Source organism: Leucoraja erinacea, chromosome 4 (assembly GCF_028641065.1).
Source record: "Leucoraja erinacea ecotype New England chromosome 4, Leri_hhj_1, whole genome shotgun sequence".
Taxonomy (NCBI): domain Eukaryota; kingdom Metazoa; phylum Chordata; class Chondrichthyes; order Rajiformes; family Rajidae; genus Leucoraja; species Leucoraja erinaceus.
In genome coordinates this window covers 52,414,638-52,440,357 of record NC_073380.1, presented here as the reverse complement: position 1 = coordinate 52,440,357, position 25,720 = coordinate 52,414,638, and the positions used below count along the sequence as shown (strand labels likewise).

Genomic DNA, 25,720 nt, shown 5'->3' with positions numbered 1-25,720 from the left:
GCGTTTGGACTGTTCGACCTGCTGCCCTCTGGAAGGCGCTATAGGTGCATCAAATCCAGGACAAACAGACTCAGGAATAGTTGCTTTCCGAGAATTATATCTACCATAAATTCAAATTCACACATGCACTGACTACACCGCCCAACACGGACTTCCATCTGTATATATGTATATATGATATATGTATATATGTCCCCCCCCCCCCCCCTCCCCTTTCCCTTCTTGTTTTTTTTTTTTTTTCTGTTTCTTGTTTTTTGTGCTAAATTGTATGTATGCACTGAGTACGAGCAGCTTTCAGTTTCACTGTACATGTATAGTGACAATAAATGGCATATCTATCTATCTATCTATATCTATCTATATCTATCTATATCTATCTATCCTGGGGGCGGAGATGGATTCACGTGAGATGGTCTTGGAGGGGAGGATGCTCCTCAAACTGCGGAACATCCTGGACAGCTTACTCCCTCCATGACCCACTTGTCAACCTGAGGAGTACCTTCAGCAATAGACTGGTTCCATCAAGATGCAGGACAGAACGCCACAGGAGATCCTTCTTCCCTATGGCTATCAAACTTTACAATTCTCTCCCCCCATCCTTGTGAGGTAGACCGAGACTGACAACCCCCCCCCCCCATCGCCATCGCCTCAACCTTTGCACATCCCCAAAGCCTTAAGGGCTTGTCTCACTAGCCGATTTTTTCAGCGACTGCCAGCATTATTGACTGACGTATCAGGCCACCGAAAAATTTGCGGCGTGATGACGTATGACGCGCGGTGTTTTTTCAAGTGTTGCAACATTTTTTTTGGCGCCGCTAGATTTTGAAATGTTCAAAATCTTTTGGCGACACTGATATGATGCCGGCGGTCACCGAAATAAGTCGGCAAGTGGGACACACAGGCCCTTTACCATTCATCACTTTATTTACATGTTTCATGTATTTTATGTTTTTATGCCTGCTGGCAAATTAATCGATCACCCGTTCACACTAGTTCTATGTTATCCCACTTTCTCATCCACACTCTACACACTACGGGCAACAGAGGCCAATTAACCTACAAACCCCCACATCTTTGGGATGTGGGAGGAAACTGGAGCACCTGGAGAAAACCCACACACACAGGGGAGAATGTACAAACTCCACCCAGGCAGCACCTGAGGTCAGGATCGAACCTGGGTTTCTGGTGCTGTGAGGCAGCAGCTCTACCTGCTGCACCGCTGTGCCAATCTCAAGTCCGTTGTTTTCAGCTGGTGTGGGTGGTCGATGGCAGATAAGCAAACAAGCTGAGTACACAACACTCTCCCTACCCGCTTGGTCAACCTGTGACCACGAGAGGGATGGACAGGAAAAGAGGTCCATAGGGGATTATTACTTGGAACTGGACAATTTAATGTTCATACCGTTGGGATGTAAGCTACTCAGTGGAATTCAAGGTAATGTTCACAGTGATCACAGGCTTCACTCCATTTCAATGCCACATTGGGCAGCAATCCGTACCTGATATAACATTAAGATGCATCAACACACAAATCACACATATTGTTGTTGTAGTTTACTTAGATTTTGTTTTTAACACCTCACAGCATTTAATTGTCACACAGGGATCACACCAGTGAAGGGTGTAGCGAACTGTAGCTTGTCTGTTTCTGATGGAATAAATATCAATCACACAAATCTACTGGCACTCATTTTAAATTTTAATTCAGATTAATCAGTGTTTCCAGCTCCGTTGAATCCCAGTTTTCCAGGTTACTGATCCCTCTCGCAAACAGCCAGCTACATCAAACCTTTACTTTAAAATCCTTTCCCCTTTTAATCATCCACTGGACTTTCGTCAGAATCATACTCAACACGTTTCCCATGCCGCTGCACGTGATCCTCATTTATCTTTTCCAGAGCTTCGATCTGCAGATAAATAAAAACACCAAAATTAAGCAAGTACTTCACTCTACCAGGGACCATGAGCTAAAATTATCACAGTAGTCTGGACGTTTAGCTTTGAAATCTGTACATACTAGATAAGTTACCAGGTGACTGGAGTACTGAAGGATTATCAAGAAATTATTACTCTTGACCCACCGGTAATAATTTATTCACTTCGGAGCTCTGAACACTTCCACGAAACCACTAAGGTATTGGTTTATTATTGTCACATGTACCGAGATACTATGAAAACCTGCCTTACTAGGTAGATTAGACCATAAACAAAGTGTGCAGAAAAGAGTATCACAGCTCACAGAGAAAGTGTAGATCATTTATAAAAAAACGTGCAAGAGATGCAATAAAGTAGATTGGGAGATGTTTAGCTTATGAAAGGTCCATTCAAGACTGATAATAGTAGGGAAGAAACCATTCCTGAATTTGGTGGTACTTGCTTTCAAGTTTTTGTATCTTCTGCCCAACGGGAACAGGGAGAGGAAGGAATGATTGGGGTGTGAATGTTCCTGATTATGTTGGCTGCTCTCCCGAGGCAGCGTGAAGTGCAGATTAATTTGAATGTGGGGAGTCTGGTCTGTGTGATGGACTGGGCTACATCCATAACTCTACAATTTCTTGCGGTTTTGGGCAGAGCGATTGCCAAACCAAACTTTGATGCATCCCGATAGAATGCTTTCAATGGCACTTCTGTAGAAACGGTCCCTTTCTCCAGTACAACAGAAGATAAAAAAAGCTTGGAATCCACTGTTATCAGGCTACAAAACAGTCCTCCCGTAAGCTAGGCTGTCGCCCTGATCTTCCAATCTACCTCAATGCAGACTTTATACTTTTTTAATCTGCAGTTTCTCTGTAACTGTAACGCTATATTCTGCACTCTGGTATATTTCTTATTGCACTACCTATGTATGGCTCAATTGTACTCATGTACAGTATGAATTGACCAGGAAGCAGGCAAACCGTTTTCCATTGTATCTCCGTAACGTGACAATAATAAGCCAACACCAATACCTTGTTTACAGCTTAACCTCACGATCACACCCACTTTACTCAGTGATACTCCATCCCCCAACCCTCCCTGCAGCATCTTTTTGTCTCCTTTCCTGTTCTGAAAAAGAATTTTGACCTGAAGCCTCAAGTTTGTTCCCACAGTGACTTTATGTAGCATTTAATAACGGGATGAAACATTTCACAGTTACATTGCTGAATTTAAGAACACCCTATATATGACAATAAATGGGCATACCTCAGCAAGGAAGTCCGCCTCATTGTCGGCAGTAATGTCCAAACTGGAGACGGCGTTAAAAAGCTCCCGTTCACTCATTGCATCCATAACACCTGCCTTCTGGAAGAACTGCAACAAGGAAAAGAGCATGTTACACGGTCAGGCCCAGAGAGGAGAACTACACACAATGTCTGATGGCGCCGTTTACTATCTCATTTAAAAAATAATTTGAACAGGTACATGGATAGGAAAGGTATAGAGGGATATGGGCCAAATGCAGGCACGTCGAACTGATGTAGATGGGGTATGTTTGTCGGTGTAGACAAGTTGAGCCAAAGGGTCTATAGCACGCTATGAAACAGTCTCGTCAATGTTTGGGTGGCCCAGTGGTAGAGTTGCTTCCCAAGGACCACTTTCCAACCCCCTTTAAACACACCAGAGGCCCGTTTAACATCACTAGGGCACACATCAAAGCTCCCTTTAAATCACCAGGGCCCCATCTCCCACCCTCTTCAAACTGGGAGTTCACTGGAAAATATATTATACTGTGCAAGATCTTATAAAGGTGACGGTGGGGTACTGGTAGGAATAATCCAATAGTCCAATAATCTGGCACAGCTGAATGTACCAGATCATTGGAGTTCACTGCAGTGGCATCTGATAGTAGAAGCAATGCTGATGAGCATAGTGGAAGGAATAGTTGCTGCACATAGTTGCTGCACATTGGTGCAGCGGTAGAATTGCTACCTCACAGCGCTAGAGACCCAGATTCCATCCTGACTACGGGTGCTCTCTCTATGAATTTGTACGTTCTCCCTGTGACCGTGTGGGGTTTTCCGGGTGCTACGATTTCCCCCCACACTCTAAAGACGTAAAGATTTGTAGGTTAATTGGCTTCCGTAAATTGTAAATTGTCCCTAATGCGTGTCAGATAGCGATGGTGTGCAGGGATCGCTGATCGGCGTGGCTGTATATCTAAACTAAACTAAATAAACTAAAGCTGAACTGTAGATATTGGAGATAGACACAAAGTACTGGAGTAACTCAACGGGTAAGGTAGCATCTCTGGAGAACATGGATGGGTGACATTTCGGGTCGAGACCCTTCTTCAGAGGGATTGTGGGGGGGAGGGGGGAAGGAGTCTGGAGGAGAGGCGAGGCAGGAGAAAGAGTGGCAGGTAATAGGTAGGCACTGGTGAGGGAGGCAGTTGATAGGCAGATATTCGGAACAGGGGCCAGAGATTAAAATCAAACGCATGATACAAGGTTTGAAGAGATGCGAATTGTTAAGCCTGAGGAAAGAATGTAGGAGGGGGGAAGGGGTGCGAGTTCAAGTGGGGAGAAAGGGAACTTGTTGGGGTTACCTAAAATTGCAGAATACAACATTCGTACCATTGGATTGTAAGCTACCCAAGCAGAATATGAGGTGGCATTCCTGTATTTGGAATTGATTAGTACGGGTGTTCGGGGTTAAAGGAAGAGGGCAAGAGAATGAGGTTGGGAGGGTAAGATAGATTGAATGGCGGAGTAGACTTGATTAGCAGAATGACCGATTGAATGACAGGTTATGCTGATAGGCTATGTAAACAGCTCATGGGGAAAGTGACTTTCATTGGGCCGTACGGCCCGTTCTGAGCAGCTAATTTCGAATTCAAGGTTATCGAAGCAAGTTATCATGGATGGATGACAATAAAAAGCAATTTATTGCATTACCTGAGAGACATTTCTACAGTCCCTGAAGAGAAACTCGAGGCCATGTGGATGAGTGGGCTCCACAGACTGACTAACATCAATCAACCAGATCTGGAAGAGAATATAGAGTATGGGCAGGTTCTTTCAGGTTACCCCCACATAAATACAACCCAAGATCTGTCACCGCAAGATGGGACGTCACGAGCAAGGTCAGCAGGACTGCCGGTCCCAAACTGACCTTTTCATTCAGGGAGTACAGGGAGTAGGTAGAGAACTTAGTGATATGGTGTCAGGGCAACAACCTCTCAGAGTCAACACGGTGGCGCAGCAGTAGAGTTGCTGCCTCACAGCTCCAGACACTTGCTTTCGATCCTGACTATGGGTGCTGCCTTTTCACACAGAGAGTGGTGAATCTCTGGAACTCTCTGCCACAGAGGGTAGTCGAGGCCAGCTGAAGCTTACAAAGCTATCCCCCTCCCCCACCTTGGTCAGTCTGATCACGTCTCATTGTTCCTGCTCCCTAAGTACTCCCCACTCATCAGACGGGTTAAACCAACTGTAAGGACAGTTAAAGTCTGGTCAGAGGAAGCGGACTTCACACTTCAGCAGTGTTTTGGAAACACTGACTGGAAGGCGTTTGCAGCCCAGGCCACCCTTGACTCTCACACGGACATTGATTCCTATACATCCTCTGTTCTGGACTTTATAAACTCCACCATCAATAGTGTCACCTCCCTCAAACAGGTGACCATATACCCGAATCAGAAGCCATGGATGAACAGCGAGGTCAGGCTACTGCTGAAAGCACGGGACACCGCTTTCAGGTCAGGCGATGCTCGAGCCTACAGTTCATCCAGGGCTAACCTGAAGAGGGGCATCAGGAAGGCCAAGCACTGCCATAAGCTCAGGATTGAGGAGCACTTCAACAACAACTCCGACCCCCGACGCATGTGGCAAGGCATCCAGGCCATCACGGACTACAGACCCTCCAACATCACCCCCACATCCAGCGACGCCTCCTTCCTTGAGGAGCTGAATCACTTCTATGGCCGCTTCGACAGGGACAATCTAGAGACAGCCATCAAGGCTGTGCTACCTGCCGATCACCAACCCCTCACACTCACCCCCTACGACGTGTACGTGGCACTGAGTAGGACTAATGCACGTAAGGCTGCTGGCCCTGACGGCATCCCCGGGCGCGTGCTCAGTGCCTGTGCTGCGCAGCTGACAGACGTCTGGACTGACATCTTCAACCTGTCACTTGCCCAAGCAGTTGTCCCCACTTGCCTTAAAGCCACCTCCATCGTGCCAGTGCCAAAACACTCCACTGCGGCAAGCCTCAACGACTTCCGCCCAGTTGCACTTACCCCCATCATCACCAAGTGCTTCGAGAGGCTGGTCCTGGCACACCTCAAAAGCTGCCTACCCCCCACACTGGACCCCTATCAGTTTGACTACCGCAAGAACAGGAGTACGGAGGATGCCATCTCAACGGCACTTCACTCCGCCCTCTCCCACCTTGACAACAGAGACACTTACGTAAGAATGCTGTTCATCGATTACAGCTCAGCATTCAACACCATTATTCCATCAAAACTGATCACCAAACTCGGTAACCTGGGCATCGACCCCTCCCTCTGCAACTGGATACTGGACTTTCTAACCAACAGACCCCAGTCTGTGAGGTTAGACAAGCACACCTCTTCAACCCTCACCCTGAACACCGGCGTTCCTCAGGGCTGTGTGCTGAGCCCCCTCCTCTACTCCCTCTTCACCTATGACTGCACACCTGTACATGGTACTAACACCATCATCAAGTATGCAGATGATACAACGGTGATTGGCTTCATCAGCAACAACGATGAGCTGGCCTACAGGGAGGAGGTCCAGCACTTAGCAGCATGGTGCGCTGACAACAACCTGGCCCTTAACTCCAAGAAGACCAAGGAGCTCATTGTAGACTTCAGGAAGTCCAGAGGCGGCACGCACACCCCCATCCACATTAACGGGACGGAGGTGGAACGTGTTTCTAGCTTCAGGTTCCTGGGAGTCAACATCTCCGATGACCTCTCTTGGACCCACAATACCTCTACTCTGATCAAGAAGGCTCATCAGCGTCTCTTCTTCCTGAGGAGACTGAAGAAGGTCCATCTGTCTCCTCAGATCCTGGTGAACTTCTACCGCTGCACCATCGAGAGCATCCTTACCAACTGCATCACAGTATGGTATGGCAACTGCTCTGTCTCCGACCGGAAGGCATTGCAGAGGGTGGTGAAAATTGCCCAACGCATCACCGGTTCCACGCTCTCCTCCATTGAGTCTGTCCAAAGCAAGCGCTGTCTGCGGAGGGCGCTCAGCATCGCCAAGGACTGCTCTCACCCCAACCATGGACTGTTTACCCTCCTACCATCCGGGAGGCGCTACAGGTCTCTCCGTTGCCGAACCAGCAGGTCGAGGAACAGCTTCTTCCCGGCCGCTGTCACTCTACTAAACAACGTACCTCGGTGACTGCCAATCACCCCCCCCCCCCCCCCCCCCCCCCCCCCCCCCCCCCGGACACTTATTATTTATTTATTTTTTATTCAAAATCGTTTGCTATGTCGCTCTTCAAAGGAGATGCTAAATGCATTTCGTTGTCTCTGTACTGTACACTGACAATGACAATTAAAATTGAATCTGAATCTGAATCTGATTGGCTATATTTAAGAGGGAGTTAGATGTGGCCCTTGTGGCTAAGGGGATCAGAGGGTATGGAGAGAAAGCAGGTACCGGATACTGAGTTGGATGATCAGCCATGATCATATTGAATGGCGGTGCAGGCTCGAGGGGCCGAATGGCCTACTCCTGCACCTAATTTCTATGTTTCTATGTATGGAGTTTGTACGTTATCCCTGTGACCTGCGTGGGTTTTGTAAATTGTTCCTAGTGTGTGTACGATAGTGTTAGTGCATGGGGATTGCTGGTCGGCATGGACTCGATGGGCCGAAGGGGCTGTATCTCTAAACTAAACTAGTCAGAGTGAAACAGCATGGAAACAGACCCATTATTACCACTGATCCATCTGTCATGGTCTGACCACATTGAAGCAACAGCCATGCCTCTACTTCCTGACGGGACTGAGGATATCCGGCAGGTCTTCAGTGACTCTTAAACGTCTACAGGTCACTATAGGAAGAAACCTGGTGGATGGCATCACAGCTTGGTTTGGGAACACTTCTGCCCAGGCCTGACAATAATACACCTCAACCTAGTGGAGACACAAGAGACTGCAGTAGCTGGAATCTGGAGCAAAACACAAAGTGCTGGAGTGGGATAGACAGCATCAGTATAGGGAATGGACAGGCAACGTTTCAGGTTGGGACCCTCCATCTGGACTGGTCACTCACTGCCTGAGCCACCAAGTTCCTCCAACACTGCGTGTTTTCCTCATGGGTAGTCGGCAATAGACAATAGATGCAGGAGTAGACCATTCGGTCCTTCGAGCCAGCACCGCCATTCACTGTGATCATGGCTGATCATCCACAATCAATACCCCGTTCCTGCCTTCTCCCCATATCCCTTGACTCCGCTATCTTTACGAGCTCTAACTGTCTTGAAAGCATCCAGAGAATTGGCCTCCACTGCCTTCTGAGGCAGAGAATCCACAGATTCACAACTCTCAGGTTGAAAACATTTTTCCTCATCTCCGTTCTAAATGGCCTACCCCTTATTCTTAAACTGTGGCCCCTGGTTCTGCACTTCCCCAACATCGGGAACATGTATCCTGCCTCTAGCGTGTCCAATCCCTTAATAATCTTATATGTTTCAATATGATCCGCTCTCTTCCTTCTAAATTACAGTGTATACAAGCCCAGTCGCTCAATTCTTTCAACATATGACAGTCCAGCCATCCCGGGAATTAACCTCGTGAACCTACGCTGCACTCCCTCAATAGCAGGAATGGCCTTCCTCAACTTTGGAGACCAAAACTGGACAGAATACTCCAGGTGTGATCTCACCAGGGCCATGTACAACTGCAGAAGGACCTCTTTGTTCCTATACACAATTCCTCTCGTTATGAAGGCCAATATGCCATTAGCTTTCTTTACTGCCTGCAGTACCTGCATGCTTACTTTCAGTGACTGATGTACAAGGGCGCCCAGGTCTCGCTGCACTTCCCCTTTTCCTAATCTGACACCATTCAGATAATAATCTGCCTTCCTGTTCTTGCCACCAAAGTGGATAACCTCACATTTATCCACATTAAACTGCACCTGCCATGCATCTGCCCACTCACCCAACGTGTTCAAGTCACCCTACATCCTCTTAGCATCCTCCTCACAGTTCACTCCACCACCCAGTTTTGTGTCATCTGCAAATTTGCAAATGTTACTTTTAATCCCTTCATCTAAATCATTAATGTACATTGTAAATAGCTGCGGTCCCAGCCCCGAGCCTTGCGGTACCCCACTAGTCACAGTTGGTGGCTGGCACTGACTCGATGGGCAGAAGAGCCAGGTTCTGCATCCTTACCTTCCCCATGTGCCACAGCATGTTGTAGGCACTCAGGTCAGCATGAACGAGGTTGCATTTAGTGTAGAGCTGCTGCATCATCTGTAAGGCAAAGTAGACAGTCAAACACAACACTGAGGATAATTGACAAGCAGGTCCACAGTAAACCATGTACTTAAAATCATCAAGACTTGCAAGTGTGGAGGCATTTATAGTCCAAGTTCATATGTTATAGAGCAGTATTAGGCCATTCGGCCCATTAGGTCTACTCTGCCGTTCAATCTTGGCTGATCCATCTTTCCCTCTAACCCCATTCTCGTGCCTTCTCCCCATAACCCAACACACTTACTAATCAAGAATTTGTCAAAATCCACCTTAGAAATATCCATTGACAGCCTCCACAGCCGTCAGTGGCAATGAATTCCACAGATTCAGCATCCTCTGACTAAAGAAATTCCTCCTCGTCTTTAATTCTGAGACTATGGTCTCTGGTCACAGACTCTGTGGAAACATTCTCTCCAAATCCACGTTATCCAAGCCTTTCACTATTCGGCAAGTTTCAATGACGTCCTCGCCTCATTCTTCGAAATTCCAGCCTTTACAGTGCCGTCAAATTATCCTCATATGTTAATCCAATCATTCCTGGGATCATTCTCGTAAACCTCATCTGGACACTCTCCAAAATCAGCACATCTTTCCTCAGATATGAGGCCCAAAGCTGCTCAGAGAGTGCAGTACAGCACAGAAACAGGCCCCTCAGCCCACCTTGTCCTTGCCAACCAAGTTAGTATACTGGGCGTCCCATTTTCCTGCATTCAGCTCATAGCCTTTCCTATTCATATATCTGTCCAAATGTTGTTAATGTACCCACTACCTCTGGCAGCTCAATCCAGACACAGACTAACCTCCGAGTGAAAAAGTTGCCACTGAGGTATCTCTTAAATTTCTCCCCTCTCACCTTAAGCCTATGCCTTCTAGTTTTAGAATCCTCTATCATTGGAGGGGCATTCACTTTATCCATGCCCCTCATAATCTTGTACACCGAAATAAAGGTCACCCCTCAGCCTTCGATGCTCCAAAATACAAAGACCCTCCTACCCAACCTCTCCTTATAACTCAAGCCCACAAGCCCAGGTAACATCCCGGTGAATCTCTTCTGCACCTTTTTCATCTTAATGACATATTTCCTGGTAGCTGGGCGATCAGAACTACACACGGTACTCCAAATGTGGTCTCACCAACGATCCCAACTTCTATACTCAATACCCTTACAAGGAAGAAAAGCGTGCCAAACACCTTCTTCACCAACAATTGAAGAATGTTCATTCCCTCCATTTATGCCACCTGATCCACTGAGTTATTCTAACACCCTGCGGTTTGCTTAAAATTCCTGTATCCACAGTTCCTTATATCACCTTAACCAGCCCGTCTATCCCTCGCCACTTTCAGGGAACCATGCACCTCTACTTCCAGATCTCTGTGTTTTGTAACACTGTTCAGGACCATGTACAACCTAATTCTTTTGGATCATGTCAGAGACAGATGATGGGCAGATGGTTGGACAAAGGTCAGAGATGAAAAGACACAAGGTGTGAGACAAAAGGATCGAAGAGTTGCAAATTGTGAAGCTAGAGGAAGGAATGAAAGTGGAAGTGGACGGTGAGGGGTGTGGGACACAGGGGAGAGGAGGGGGGTGGGGGGGGAAGGAGGGAGAGTTAGGGAGTGAGCTTACATGCAAAGCCTGGTGGTAGGCTTGCTTCATATCCTCGTTGCTTAGTTGAACATCCTTTAATTTGGGAGCAGCCACATGATCCTCGCCAATGAAGGACATCACCAGAATGTGCTTCTTGAGAAGAACCACCGATGGACAGGAAATTCCAACTTTCTGCATTCTGGGGAAGAAAATTGGACAACAAAATGTTCAATCATCTGCATTAATGCAATTTATGAATTTATGTAAGGAAAAAGAAGCATACCAAAAATGGTAGCAAAACAGAGTGCCAGAGTAACTCAGTGGATCAGGCAGTATCAGATGGACAAACAACAGGTCCGGACCCTTCTTCAGATGCTACCTGACCCGCTGAGTTCCTCCACTACTTTGTTTTGCCCATATTCCATCTCCAATTACTTGTGTTGCCAAAATTGGTGGAGTTGTGGACCGTGAGGAAGGCTGTCAAAGGATACAGGGGATACCGATGAGCTGCAATATGGACAGAGAAATGGCAGATGAAGTTTAATCCAAACACGCAAGATATGCTACACTTTGGGAATCAAATGTAAGGGGAAAGTATGCAGTTAATGGCAAGACACTTAACAGCACCAATATCATATCTGTAATATATCAGCTTCTGGAACATGGAGAGAAAAGGTTTCGTAGGAGAGAGATATAGACGGGATAGGGCAAATGGTTTGCTCTGCAAACCAGTACTCGATGGGCTGAATGGCCTCCCGCTTTCATAGGAGAGTGGAAACAACAGAGGCAACTATGTCAAGCAATAAAGTGAAATGATATCAGCCATTCTCGAGCAATATTGGTGATTATTGCATCACAAACTGTGGCAATAACGTCAATGGGACACCGGTCAATGGGAACAGCTATATGCATGACCCCAAGAAATTGCAGAGAATTGTGCACAGCCCAGACCATCACACAAAACAGCCTCCTTTCCATTGACTATCTACACTTCACGCTGCATCAAGGCCGCCAGCATAATCGAGAACTAGTCTCACTCCCTCTTCTCTCCTCTCCCATCAGGCAAGAAGTACAGAAGTGTGAAAACTCTCACCTCCAGATTCAGGGAGTTTCTTTCCAGCTGTCATCAGGCAACTGAACCATCCTATCACCAACTAGAAAGCGGTCCTGAGCTACCATCTACCTCATTGGAGACCCTCAGACTATCTTTAATCAGACTTTACCTTGCACTAAACGTTATTCCCTTTACCCTGTATCTCTACACTGTGGATGCTCGATTGTAATCATGTCTAGTCTTTCTGCTGACTAAACAGCACGCAACAAAAGCTTTTCACTGTACCCTGTACACATGACAATAAAATAAATTAAACAAAATCAAGTGAAGGAGCACGATTACAGAATATCAGGGCAAATCTGTTTCCCGCCCACCTGGTCAAGTTGTGCATTTCTTTCTCGGCCCACATGCGAATGATCTTGCGTGGGTTCAGCTTACTGAAGCGATCCTTGAACCTGTAATCGTCCTTGATGTACTTGTCTCGGTTCTTGAACTCGTTCAGAGTAGTCTTGAAAACCTTGATGGCACACTCTGCGGGAACCATTTTGTCACCCAAGCTGTTCAGGGAGCAGCAAACACAATATCAAATTTGGGAAAATTATTAACCTGCTTTAAATGATGGGGGGGGGGGTAAAAAAAAAAGGGAAAAAAAACTCGGTGAAAGAGTTCAAGTTGATACATTAACTCTTGTTCACTTCCCACCCACATCCCTCAGCCGCCTTTTCCAACAAAGAGGTGCATTCGTTCGGACTTTGTGGACAGGTACACGGTGGTTTGCTTCTGGACGCACGTACCTGCCCCCATTAGCGTGGAACACCACAGACTCCTTGCCCGTGCTGATGCAGCCATTGATGCTTTCCAGTAGCCCAGAGTTCACCATCTTGTATAGCAGCAGGCGGGTTTTCGAATCCACCGCTTGATCCTGGAGGAATGGAGACATTTATTTAGTCAGAAGGCGGCGAATCAGTGGAACAGATTGCCACAGATGGCAGGAGGCTAAATCTTTGGGTATTTTTAAAGCGGAGATTGACTGGTTCTTGATTAGTTTAGTTTATTGACATGTGTACCAAGGTAAAGTGAAAAGATTTTGTTGCATACTAACCAGTCAACAGAAAGTCTATACATGATTACAATAGAGCCGTCCACAATGTACAGATACAGGATAACGTTTAATATACAGATAACAGGATAACAGGATAAGGGGATAACGTTTAGTGCAAGATTAAGTTCAGTAGAGTCCGATTAAAGATAATCCAAACGTCTCCAATGAGATAGATACTAGCTCAGGACTGCTATCTAGTTGTTGATAGGATAGCTCAGTTGCCTGATTAGTAAGGTTGTCAGGGTTTATGGGGAGAAGGCAGGAGAATGGGGTTGAGAGGGAAAGATAGACCAGCCATGATTAAATGGCACAGTAAACTCAATGGGCTGAATGGCCTAATTCTGCTCCTATGACTAATGAACTTATCCTGGCAGGACAGGTTTGACTGGAAAAAGCCTGCACATTACAATTCAAGTCAACATTTCAGCGGCACAGCATAGAGCTGCTGCCTCACTGCGCCAGAGATCGGGGTTCAGTCCTGACGTAGGATGCTATCTCTGTAGAGTTTGCACGTTGAAGGGCCACGACCTGAAACATCATCTATTCATGTTCCTAAACGTGGCGACTCTTTGCGTACTGTCTCGGTGAAGTCCACTATTACACTACAATCATTGCGCTTTTGTACTTATCTATGATTGTGCTTATCTACAGCATGATTTTACTGGATTGTATGCAAAACAAAGATGTTCACTTGGTTCATAGGCACGTGACAATAAAGGATCATCATCATCATCTTTTTACACGGAGAGTCCACCACAAGTTTAGTTTAGTTCAGAGATACAGCGCGGAAACAGGCTCTTTGGCCCAGCGAGTGCGTGCTGACCAGCGATCACCCTGTGCACTAGCATTATCCTACACACTAGAGACAATTTACAATTTTATCAAAACCAATTAGCCTACAACCTGTACGTCTTTGAAATGTGGGAGGAAACTGGAGCACTTGGGAGAAAACCCACGCAGGTCACAGGGAGAACGTACAAACTCTGTGCAGACATCATCTGACAGCATCAGACAGACAGGATCTAACCTGGGTCTCTGGCGCTGTAGGGCAGCAACTCTGCCGCTGCACCACAATGCCAAACCATAAACCTATGCCCACGGTTGGGCCTGAGGTGAGGTGAGGACAAAGGTGAGATGTAGTTAGTAATCGCTGCCAGGGAGACATACGGAAGTGGAGTGTTCTTTCTTCTCGTGGATCCTGGCGCTGCGGCGCTGCTCCGAGTACGAATGCTGCTTCAGTTCATTGAAAACCCGGTTGGACAGCTTCAAATCCATTCCAATCCCATCGCCAACCTGGAACTCTGGAGCAAACTGAAATGGAAAAGGTGTATTGGATGATTATGCAGCACCACCAAGGGCAGTGCCATAGGACAGAGTCTGACTCCACGGTTTAGCAAACAGAAACTTCCTTCCTCATTAAACTTGGGCAACTGCAAATCTTCCGTTAGTTTTTACACTACACCTCCGTGGTTAGTTCAGTATCTGTTTTGTTTTTACATAATGCATTAGATTTATGTGCATTGACGACTATACTGACCAACATCCCTAACCCTAGGCACCCCACTCAGAAACGTCACATTTATCACAAGACACACAGCTTTGAAACAGGCCCAACATGTCCATGCATACCAACATGCCCCATCTAAGCTTATCCCATTTGCTCAAGCCAAGCCAATATCCATCTATACCTTTTACATAGAAAATAGGTGCAGGAGGAGGCCATTCGGCCCTTCGAGTCAGCACGCCATTCGTTGTGATCATGGCTGATCATCCCCAATCAATAACACGTGCCTGTCTTTTCCATCCATGAATCTCTCCAAATGTATTTTATATGTTTTACTCCACAACTACCTTCTCTGGCAGCTTCAGAAACCCATCACCCTGTGTGAATAAGATGCCCCCTGGCTACATCCTCATAAATCTTCTCTGCACTCTTTCCAGCTTAATTACATCTTTCCTATAGCATGGTGACCAAAACTAAACACAATATTCTAAATGCAGCCTCGCCAAAGTCCTGTGCAAATGAAACATAATGTCTAAACTCAATTTCCTGAGTTCCAAAAGCCTTCTTCGCCACCCTGCACACCTGCTACGTCACTTTCAGGGAGCTATATACCTGTACTCTTAGATCCCATCAGTTCTACAACACTCCCCAGGGCCCTATAGGCCACTGTGAAAGTCTTGCCTTGGTTTGACTTCACAAAATACAGCAAATTACACTTAGATAGACACAAAGTGCTGGAGTAACTCAGCGGGTCAGGCAGCATCTCTGGAGAAAAAGAATGGGTGACTCCATCTTCTTCAAATTGAAAATAGTTGGGGGTGGGAGGGGAGAAACTAGAGGTAGCAAAAGGCCAGAATAATAGACAATAGACAATAGGTGTACGAGTAGGCCATTCGGCCCTTCGGGCCAGCACCACAATTCAATGTGACCATGGCTGATCATCCCCAATCAGTACCCCGTTCCTGCCTTCTCCCCATATCCCCCGACTCCGCTATTTTTAAGCCCTATCTAGCTCTCTCTTGAAAGCATCCAGAGAACCTGCCTCCACTGCCCTGTGAGGCAGAGAATTCCACAAACTCACTACACTCTGTGAGAAAAAGTGTTTCCTCGTCTCCGTTCTAAATGGCTTACTCCTTATTCTTAAACTGTGGCCCCTGGTTCTGGACTCCCCCAACATCGGGAACATGTTTCCTGCCTCTAGCATGTCCAAACCCTTAACAATCTGATATGTTTCAATGAGATTCCCTCTCATCCTTCTAAACTCCAGAGTGTATAAGCCCAGCTGCCCAATTCTCTCGGCATATGACAGTCCCGTCATCCCGGGAATTAACCTTGTAAACCTACGCTGAAGTCCCTCAATAGCAAGAATGTCCTTCCTCAAATTGGGGGACCAAAACTGCACTCAATACTCCAGGTGTGGCCTCACCAGGGTCCCATACAACTGCAGAAAGACCTCTTTGCTCCTATATTCAATTCCTCTTGTTATAAAGGCCAACATTCGCTTTCCTCACTGCCTGCTGTACCTGTACTTACTTTCATAGACTGATGTACAAGGAGGCCCAGATCCCGTTATACTTCCCATTTTCCCAACTTTACGCCATTTAGATAGTAATCTGCCTTCCTGTTTTTGCTACCAAAGTGGATAACCTCACATTTATCCACATTAAACTTCATCTGCCATGCATCTGCCCACTCCCCCAACCTGTCCAAGTCGCCCTGCATTCTCTTAGCATTCCTCCTCACAGTTCACACTGCCACCCGGCTTTGTGTCATCTGCAAATTTGCTAATGTTACTTTGAATCCCTTTATCCAAATCATTGATGCATATTGTAAATAGCTGCAATCCCAGCATCGAGCCTTGCAGTACCCCACTAGTCACTGCCTGCCATTCTGAAAGGGACCCATTAATCCCTACTCTTTGTTTACTGTCTGCCAACCACTTCTCTATCCATGTCAGCACTCTACCCCCAATACCACGTGCCCTAATTTTGTCCACTAATCTCCTATGTGGGACCTTATCAAATGCTTTCTGAAAGTCCAGGTATACTACATCCATAGGCTCTCCCTTGTCCATTTTCATAGTTACATCTTCAAAAAATTCCAGAAGATTAGTCAAGCATGATTTCCCCTTCGTAAATCCATGCTGACTCGGACCGATCCTGTTACTGCTATCCAAATGTTCGGCTATCTCATCTTTTTAATTGATTCCAGCATCTTTCCCACCACCGATGTCAGGCTAACTGGTCTATAATTCCGTTTTCTCTCTCCCGCCTTTCTTAAAAAGTAGGACAACTTTAGCTACCCTCCAATCCGCTGGAACTGATCTTGAGTCTATAGAACATTGGAAAATTATCACCAATGCATCCACGATTTCTAGAGCCACTTCCTTAAGTACCCTGGGATGCAGACCATCAGGCCCTGGGGATTTATCAGCCTTAGTCCCATCAGTCTATCCATTTCCTGCCTAATGTGGATTTCTTTCAGTTCCTCTGTCACCCCAGATCCTGAGTTTCTCCAGTATTTTTGTCTATCCCAGGTTTTTTCAAGGTTGGTCTGATTATGGCAACTGATTATGAATAAGGGTCGGCAATAGATGACCAAGGAAAGGTGGAGCTCACAATGACCCATCGTTGACTGGGAAGTGGTGATAACCATTGATATAGGGATGCAAACAGTGCTCACATGCTCATCTCTTTGGTCATCTGCTGCTGGCCCTTATTTATTCTGGCCTTTTCCTACCTCTGGTTCCCCCCCCACCTACTTTCTGTCTGAAGAAGGATTCCGAACCGAAAAGCCACCCATCCCTTTTCTCCAGAGATGCTGCCTGACACGCTGAGTTACTCCCAACACTTTGTGTTTATCTACAGTATGAAGCAGCATCTACAGTTCCTTCCTACACACAGTACACTTATCTGCATTAAACTCAATTTGCCATTCCTCAGCCCCTTGCCCAGCTGATTAAAAGTTCCCAGCTGCAATTCTTGACAACACCTTCACTGCCTGAGATGTAGAACATTACCAATGGTCGGCCAATGCTTACATTTTCCATTCGCGCGGTGTTCCTCCTGCCACACGTCACCTCGTCGTGCTTGGTGGTAATCTCTTTCCCCTTTCCTGCAAATCCACGTTTTGGATTTGTTGACGGCTTATCTATCGGCAGAGCAAAGGCGTTTGAGGAATTTAGTTTTACAAATACTGAATAGAAAACCTTCAGGGCACATTGAAGGGAAATATAATGTTCTTACTCAGTTTAATAATAAAAAACAAGACTTCTTTGTGGGATCTGACATTTGGGTTGCGTTAGCCGAGGCTTATTCATGGTCCTGAACTCACTCATCCATCCTGTGCCAAACATTCTCACATGGGACCATCAAACATTATCATTCTAATTCTACTTTTCTTGCTCCTTCCTAATCACCATCACTTCCAGACATTTGATTCCTGAACATAGAACTGTTGTAAGTAGCACAGTTGTGTACATGATGTGTACAAAATCATACAAGGGATAAGTGGGGAAAACACACAGTCATTTGCCCAGAGTGGGTGAATCGAGAACCAGAGATAATAGGTTTAAGGTGAGCGAGAAAGATTTAATAGGAACCTGAGGGGGATAACCTTTCTTTTACACAAAAGGTGGTGGGTGATTGGAATGAGTTGCCGGAGGAGGAAGATACTATTGCAACGTTTAAGAAACATTTGGACAGGTAGATGGATAGGACAGGTTTAGAGGAATATGGGCCAAATGCAGGCAGGTGGAACTAGTGTCGATGGGGCATGTTGGTTAGCATGGGCAAGGTACGATTCACCTCTACCCCATTGTGGACTTTATCTCTGGAACTGAAGCACTACAATGCTGAGAACTATATTCTGCACTCTGTATCTTCTTCTTTGCACTATTATACTCATTCGACTCGATTGTATTTATGCCTGGTGTATCTGATCTGTTTGGATAGCATGCAAAACAAACCTTTTCACTGTACCTTGTTACATTTAGTGTAGTTTAGAGGTAAAGCGTCGAAACAGGCCCTTCGGTCGTACACATCCTAAGGACAATTTACAGAAGCCAATTAGCCTGCACATCTTTGGAGTGTGGGAGGAAACTGGAGCACCCGAAGAAAACCCATGCGGTCACATGAAGATCATACAAACTCCGTACAGACAGCACACATAGTCAGGATCGAACCAGGATCTCTGGTGCTGTAAGACAGCAACTCTACTGCAGTGCCATTTTGCACCCCAACATGTGACAATACTAAACGTAAACAAGCCTGACACTGGCATGTCAAGACACTGGCCATTATCAAGCAACTGAACCATCCAACCAACAACTATTGAGCAGTCCTGAAATACTATCTACATCATTGGATGGAGACCATCGGACTATCTATCATCAGACTTTACCATGCACTAAATATTATTCTCTTTATCATGCATCATGACTGGTTAGCACATAACAAAATCTTTTCACTGTATCTCAGTACATGCGATATTAAACTAAACTAAAGTGGGGACGTCTACTACAGTAGCTTTACGATAAAGTCAACTCACAGCAGAAAGCACAAACAGCCAGGAGTTCAGGGACGTGTGTGTGCAGACTCTGCGCGATGCGGGGCTGGGCCAGACGCGTCTGTGCGATGCGGGGCTGGGCCAGACGCGTCTGTGCGATGCGGGGCTGGGCCAGACGCGTCTGTGCGATGCGGGGCTGGGCCAGACGCGTCTGCGCGATGCGGGGCTGGGCCAGACGCGTCTGTGCGAAGCGGGGCTGGGCCAGACGCGTCTGCGCGATGCGGGGCTGGGCCAGACGCGTCTGTGCGATGCGGGGCTGGGCCAGACGTGTCTGCGCGATGCGGGGCTGGGCCAGACGCGTCTTTGCGAAGCGGGGCTGGGCCAGACGCGTCCGCGCGATGCGGGGCTGGGCCAGACGCGTCTGTGCGATGCGGGGCCAGGCGTGTCTGGGCATTACCGGGTTTGTAAGGATCGTGCCGCGTGTCCTGCCAATCCACTTCATCTTCTGAGCTCTCGCTGTCTTCATACGGATGCACCATTCGGTAATTCTCAAAAGAGATGGAAACTGAGTGGAAAAACAGAAGGAAAGAAATTATCTAAATAATTCACAATTAATCAGATTGGAAGAGAGGATTCATGTCAGAACCAACTTCTGTGTGTTGCGGAGCACAGTACTGCAGGTCCAACCTCAATTCCGTGTAATTTAATCCATCACCAGATAAGGATGAAAACACGAGGGTAATAGATAGGGTAAATGCACAGAAGATAGACACAAAATGTCTTAGTGGGTGAAGCAGCTTCTCTGGAAAAAAGGAATAGGTGACGTTTTGGGTCGAGACTCTTCTTCACATTGACTCCGACTTCAGACTCTGTGAAAGCACAGAGTATTTTCCCCAGAGCTGGGAAATAAAGAAGTAGCCATGGGATTAAGGTGAGAGGGGAAAGATTTAATGGGCACGTTTTCAAACAGAGGTTGGTATATGAAATGAGCTGCCAGAAGAGGTAATTACAGCAGGTACCATGATATTTAAGAGCACTTGGATAGGGCTATGGATGGGAAAGGTTAAGAGAGGTATGGGCCAGGATCGGGCATGTGGGACTAGTGTATAGGGAATGCTTTGGCTTTGGACGAGTTGGGCATACGCTGTCAGACTCAGATTGCAATAGATGTGATGGGGCCTTTACTCCTACCTTTGCTGTCACCGTTCAACTTGTTTTCTTCCCGGCGAAGTTGTGCGTCGTACTCCCGGTCAAACTCCATCTGCAACATCTGAGCCAAGAGCAGGTCGCTAGAGGTCTCCGTACCCTCCCCGATGAGAATGGCCGTGTCGATGCTGCACATCACAGGAGCTCATGAGCTTCCCCGTAGACAAACGACCGCACGCAATTGCTGCACCGTGAGCAGACAGTAATACCCCATGCGCCTCAGTGTTACCCGACAAAGATCGACAGTCAGGAAAAAGATTCTCAGGAACAGTTATCTGTTATCATACTGGGGAGATAAGGGGCTGGAGTGTTACATGAAATCAGAGGATTCAATTATCATACTGTTAGATTGTAAGGTACCCAAGCATAATATGAGGAGCTGTTACTTCACTTTGCGTGTGGTCTCACGCTGGCAATGGAGGAGGCCCACGACAGAAAGGTCAATGTGGGAATGGGAACAGGAAGGGGAGTTAAAATGGTTAGCAACCGGAGATTCAGCAGGCCTTTACGGACCGAGGGCTAGTTCGGTGATACGGTCGCCTGGTCCACCCCGCTAGGTCTTGCCGAGGCGTCCACATCAGAGCTGAATGAGAGCGGCTGTGTGAATGCTCCACATCACTGCAAGAGCGACTGAGTTTAGCTTAATTTCGTTTGGAGATACAACACGAAAACAGACCCTTTAGCCGACCGAGTCCATTCCGACCAGCGATCACCCCGTACACTAACACTATCCTATACAACAATTTTTAGCAAAGCCAATTAACCTACAAATCTGTGTCTTTAGAGGGTGGAAGGAAACCAGAGCACCTGGGTAAACCCACGTGGTCAGAGGGAGAACATGCAAATTCTGTACATACAGCAACCGTGGTCAGAATCGAACCCAGGTCCCTGAGGCTGAAAGGCAGCAGGTCTACCTCTGCGCCACTGTGCCACCCCCGAGTTTTCCCGCTGGCAAACAACGACATTTACTTAATGCACCTTAAATAAACAGTGATGTGTCTGTGGAGGATTCAGGGGCAATATCTGTGCTTTCTCTGTAGCATTAATGCTATATTTTTCTCATTTGCACTACCTGATGTACTCATGTATGGTATTTGCAGAAATAAGGAACTGCGGATGCTGGTTTACAAAAACAGACACAAAGTTTTGGAGTAACTCATCCTATCAATGGATTGGTGACATTTCAGATCAGGACTCTTCTTCAGTCTGAAACGTTGTCTATCCATGATCTCCAGAGATGTTGCCTGACCCATTCAGTTACTCTTGGGCGGTGAGCATTTTTTAATGGCATTATTTGATTAGCGACCACATAAAACAGAGCTATATCACTATATTTTACAACATGTGATAATAATAAGCTAATAACTGAAAGTTAACAAATGGGTGCAGCAAGGAGCTACAATGGCAAGTCGTACAATGGCCTTTATCATAAGGAGATTTTAGTAAAGGATGCAGATATCTTACTGCACTTGGAACCCAAGATCCCTCTGTAAGTCAATGCTTTAAGGGTCATACCATTGACCACCCAAAGTGCAACACCTCACACTTGCTCAGGTTAAACTCCATCTGCCATTAATCACAGCTCTTAACTGCAGATTGGCTCTCCCACCCTAGGTGGGAGGTGTGTATAGAACTGACCTGAAATTGGAGAATTCAACGTTCATGCCATTGGGTTGTAAGCTACCCAAGTGAAATACAAGGTGCTGTTCCTCCAGTTAGTGTGTGGTTTCACTCTGGCAATGGAAAGGCCAGGACAGAACGGTCATCTTTTACCGATGTTTCAAAATGCCCTGTGACTCACCCGCTAACATGAGGGAAAACTGCATTCTCTTCCTGTTGCTGCAACTCCTTGGCTAGCTCTTCACTCATCACCTCGGTGAGGGAGCAGGGCGTTTGCACCAGAGGAGATGCTCCCCACGGACACTACAAAAAAAGATCGGAAGTGTCAAAACGAATACCTTGGAAGTTTCAATCAAAAGGGCGGCACGGTGGCGCAGATGGTAGAGTTGCTGCCTTACAATGCCAGAGAACCAGGTTCGATCCTGGCTATGGGTGTTGTCTGTGTGGGGTTTGCACGTTTTTCCTGTAACCGAGTGAGTTTCCTCCAGGTGCTCCAGTTTCCTCTCACATTCCAAAGATGTACAGGTTTGTAGGTTAATTGGCCTCTGTAAACAGGTTTGTAGGTTAACTGGCCTGTGTGGAGGGAGTGGAAGCGAAAGTGGGATAATATACAACTAGTATGAATGGATGATCAATGGTTGGCTTGGACTCCGTGGGATGAAGGGCCTGTTTCTGTGCTGGATCTCTAAAATAAAGCAGGTGAAATAGTATGATTAACACCAGCTCCTTTTTCGGAGCCACACAATGGCCTTGCCTGAACATATCACCACCTTTGCCTTGTATTCCCTGCTGTCTGAACAATGAAAGGGCTCGCCGCAACACAAAGGTTGTTATGGAGACACGTTGTATTTTATTTTGTTTACTTGCATGCCTTTTGCGGAAGATACAAAGACTGCTTGAATCACCCTATGTGTCCAATTTCCAATGCTCGTAACTGGGTAGTATTCAAGGTTAAGACACAAATTGCTGGAGTAACTCAACGGGTCAAGCAACATCTCTGGAGAACATTGAAAGGTGACCCTTCTGCAGACGCAAGCCTGATCGGTCTGAAGGAGGGTCTCAACCTGAAACATCATCTATTCACATTCTCAAGAGATGACCCACTGGGTTACTCCAGTATTTTGTACCTATCCTTGATAAACCAGCACCTGCACAGTACCTGCAAGGTTCTGGGTCAGGACCTTCCTTTAGAATGCAATGACTGCTGTACTCACAAGCCCTTCATCAGAACTTTATCCAGAGCTCTCAAAAATCTTCAGGCAATTTAAAACACTCAGGCAAGAAATGCACAGAAACACAGGAAAGGTGCAGAGCGAGGATGAAATACAAGGAAATCAGTGGGAGGGAAGCAGTGTTCAGAGTTGTTATGCAGCCAAGCAACATTGCGTACAGTCAGAGGTTGGAGAAACACAAAAAAAAGGTTTAGTTTAGAGAAAGAACATGGAAATCAAGTTCATGCCGACCATCGCTCGCCCGTTCACACAAGTACTATGTTATCTCAGTTTCCCATCCACTCTCTACACACTAGGGGAAATTTACTGAGGCCAATTAACCGACAAACCCGCACATCTTTGAGATGTGTGAGTAAACTGGAACACCCGGAGGAAACCCACGCGGTCACAGGGAGAACATGCAAACTCCACAGACAGTACCTGAGGTCAGGATCGAACCTGGGTGTCTGGCGCTTTGAGGCAACAGCACTCACCGCTGCACCACTGAGAGAAATCTCAAACACTAGTTCAAGGGCCAGTCGAGTTCACAAATGGAACAAGGGAATCAGCAAATAGGAACAATGGTAATTATCAAATGAACTCTCAGGTTTTCATTGGGTTGTATAGGCCATGTGGACATGATTTTATACACAAACCCACACCAGCGTGATTAGTTTAGTGAGGCCACGGGCGCTCTGCTGGATTCCACGGCAACAGTTTCAGCACGAGAATCAAGACCAAAGTGGAATAATGAGGTTGAATGTTTTATGTTTTATGGACCCCTGTTGGACAATCCTCAGGGAGAGTAACAGGTGGAGAGTCATCAAGAGTGTTTTATTTAACCCTAATTCTTACTGACAAGCAGCACAACAGAAATGTGGTCATAGTACTCTTGTAAAATACATAATTCCAGGAATATTATACCATAATATCTTTAATAGTAAACCGGGGAAGAAAACATTTGCACTCAGAGGGTTGTGGGTACATGGAACGAGCAGCTGGAGGATGTAATTGATGCATGTACAATAACAACATTTAATAGATACTTGGACAAGTACATGGATAGCAAAAGTTTAGATGGATATGCAGGTGGGACTAGTGCAGATGGGGCATCTTAGTCGGTGTGGACGATTTGGGCCAAAGGGCCTGTTACCGTGCTGCGTGACTATGAATAACATGTTGGCAGATTCAGCAGATTACACTTGGGGCCGTGGCTACAGAGTGAGAGTTGGGGAAATCCCACGCTGCTCCAGGGAGAAATATTTCTCAGACTGTAATCAAATAGCTCGCTGTTGAGCACCACCATCTTTGGGAACATGGCTGATAATTTGCCACGACTGACAACTTTACAAAGGCATTTATTTCCATGGCTGTGCAGATATGCAAGACATCTTGTCACAACAAGTTTAACAATTTTCCTTCTCTGCTCATTCTTCCAGACCAATGCTAAACACTTAAGATACAGTATTACGCTGGAACTCATTAAAATCTGTTTAGGAACAGGAAAACAACTACTTTGTCTAACACTGAAAAACAGAAGATGATCAATTTAATCATTTTGTGGGGATCTGGGCACAATGGCAATGCTAGAATTTACTTAACATTCCTAATCAGCCTTGTACTACATAGAACAGTACAGCAGAGGAACAGGCCCTTCGGCCCACAATGTCTGTGCCGAACATGCTAACTTAAACTGATCATATCTACCTATACATTACCCATATCCCTCCCTATCCATGCACCTATTTAAAAGTCTCTTCAATACCACCATGGTATCTGCCTCCACAACCCCTGGCAGCGCTCTCCGGGCACCCAGTACCACCCCGCATCCAATACCACCCCGCACCCAGTACCACCCCGCTCTCAGTGCGGCGCTCCCTCAATATCGCCACTCCCACAGTGCGGCGCTCCCTCAGTACCTTCTCTATCCATGGCGGTGAAGGCGCCGCCACAGCGGGCTCCATCCTCCACGGCGGGACGGGTGAAACTTAATGCTGCGCTCGGGGCCGAGGAGATGGTCCTGGACCGCGGGCTGGGTCTGGAGTCGGGCCCGGGCTTTGCCGGGACTCGCCTGGGGTTGTGACTGGAGGGGGCGCGGCCTGGGCTCCCGGTCTGCGGCCGGTACTGGGCGGGGGCTGTGATGGGACAGGCCCGGTACTGGGACGGGGGCTGTGATGGGACAGGCCCGGTACTGGGCGGGGGGGTCTGATGGGACAGGCCCGGTACGGGGACGGGGACGGGGTCTGTGATGGGACAGGCCCGGTACGGGGACGGGACAGGCCCGGTACTGGGCGGGGGCTGTGATGGGACAGGCCCAGGACGGGGACGGGACAGGTCCGGGCAAAGCGCCGCGATGCGGTGACGACTAAACACGACCGGCTGCTGGTCCCCGCCCAGGTCACAGGTCACACTCCGCATCGCTCTGCATAGAGGGCTTTCCCGTGACGTCACAGGCGGCCCTGGGAGCCGCCATACACACA

General features: G+C 46.9%; 1 protein-coding gene across 2 annotated transcripts; it reads right to left on the bottom strand.

The window, feature by feature from the left end:
* Positions 1–1,678: 1,678 nt before the first annotated feature.
* Positions 1,679–25,418, bottom strand: riok3 (RIO kinase 3 (yeast)). Of its 2 annotated transcripts, XM_055634257.1 has the most exons (13): positions 25,160–25,418; positions 22,211–22,332; positions 20,395–20,537; positions 19,661–19,768; positions 17,738–17,847; positions 14,361–14,504; positions 12,886–13,013; positions 12,466–12,648; positions 11,077–11,236; positions 9,366–9,446; positions 4,875–4,964; positions 3,184–3,291; positions 1,679–1,907 (listed from the first exon to the last, which is right to left on the bottom strand). In XM_055634257.1, the coding sequence occupies exons 1-13, from the start codon at positions 25,202–25,204 to the stop codon at positions 1,815–1,817; spliced, it is 1,515 nt and encodes a 504-aa protein (XP_055490232.1). In that variant the 5' UTR covers positions 25,205–25,418; the 3' UTR covers positions 1,679–1,814. The 2 variants fall into 2 exon arrangements, with proteins under 2 accessions (XP_055490232.1, XP_055490233.1); XM_055634258.1 differs by lacking the exon at positions 4,875–4,964.
* Between the last annotated feature and the right edge of the window lie 302 nt (positions 25,419–25,720).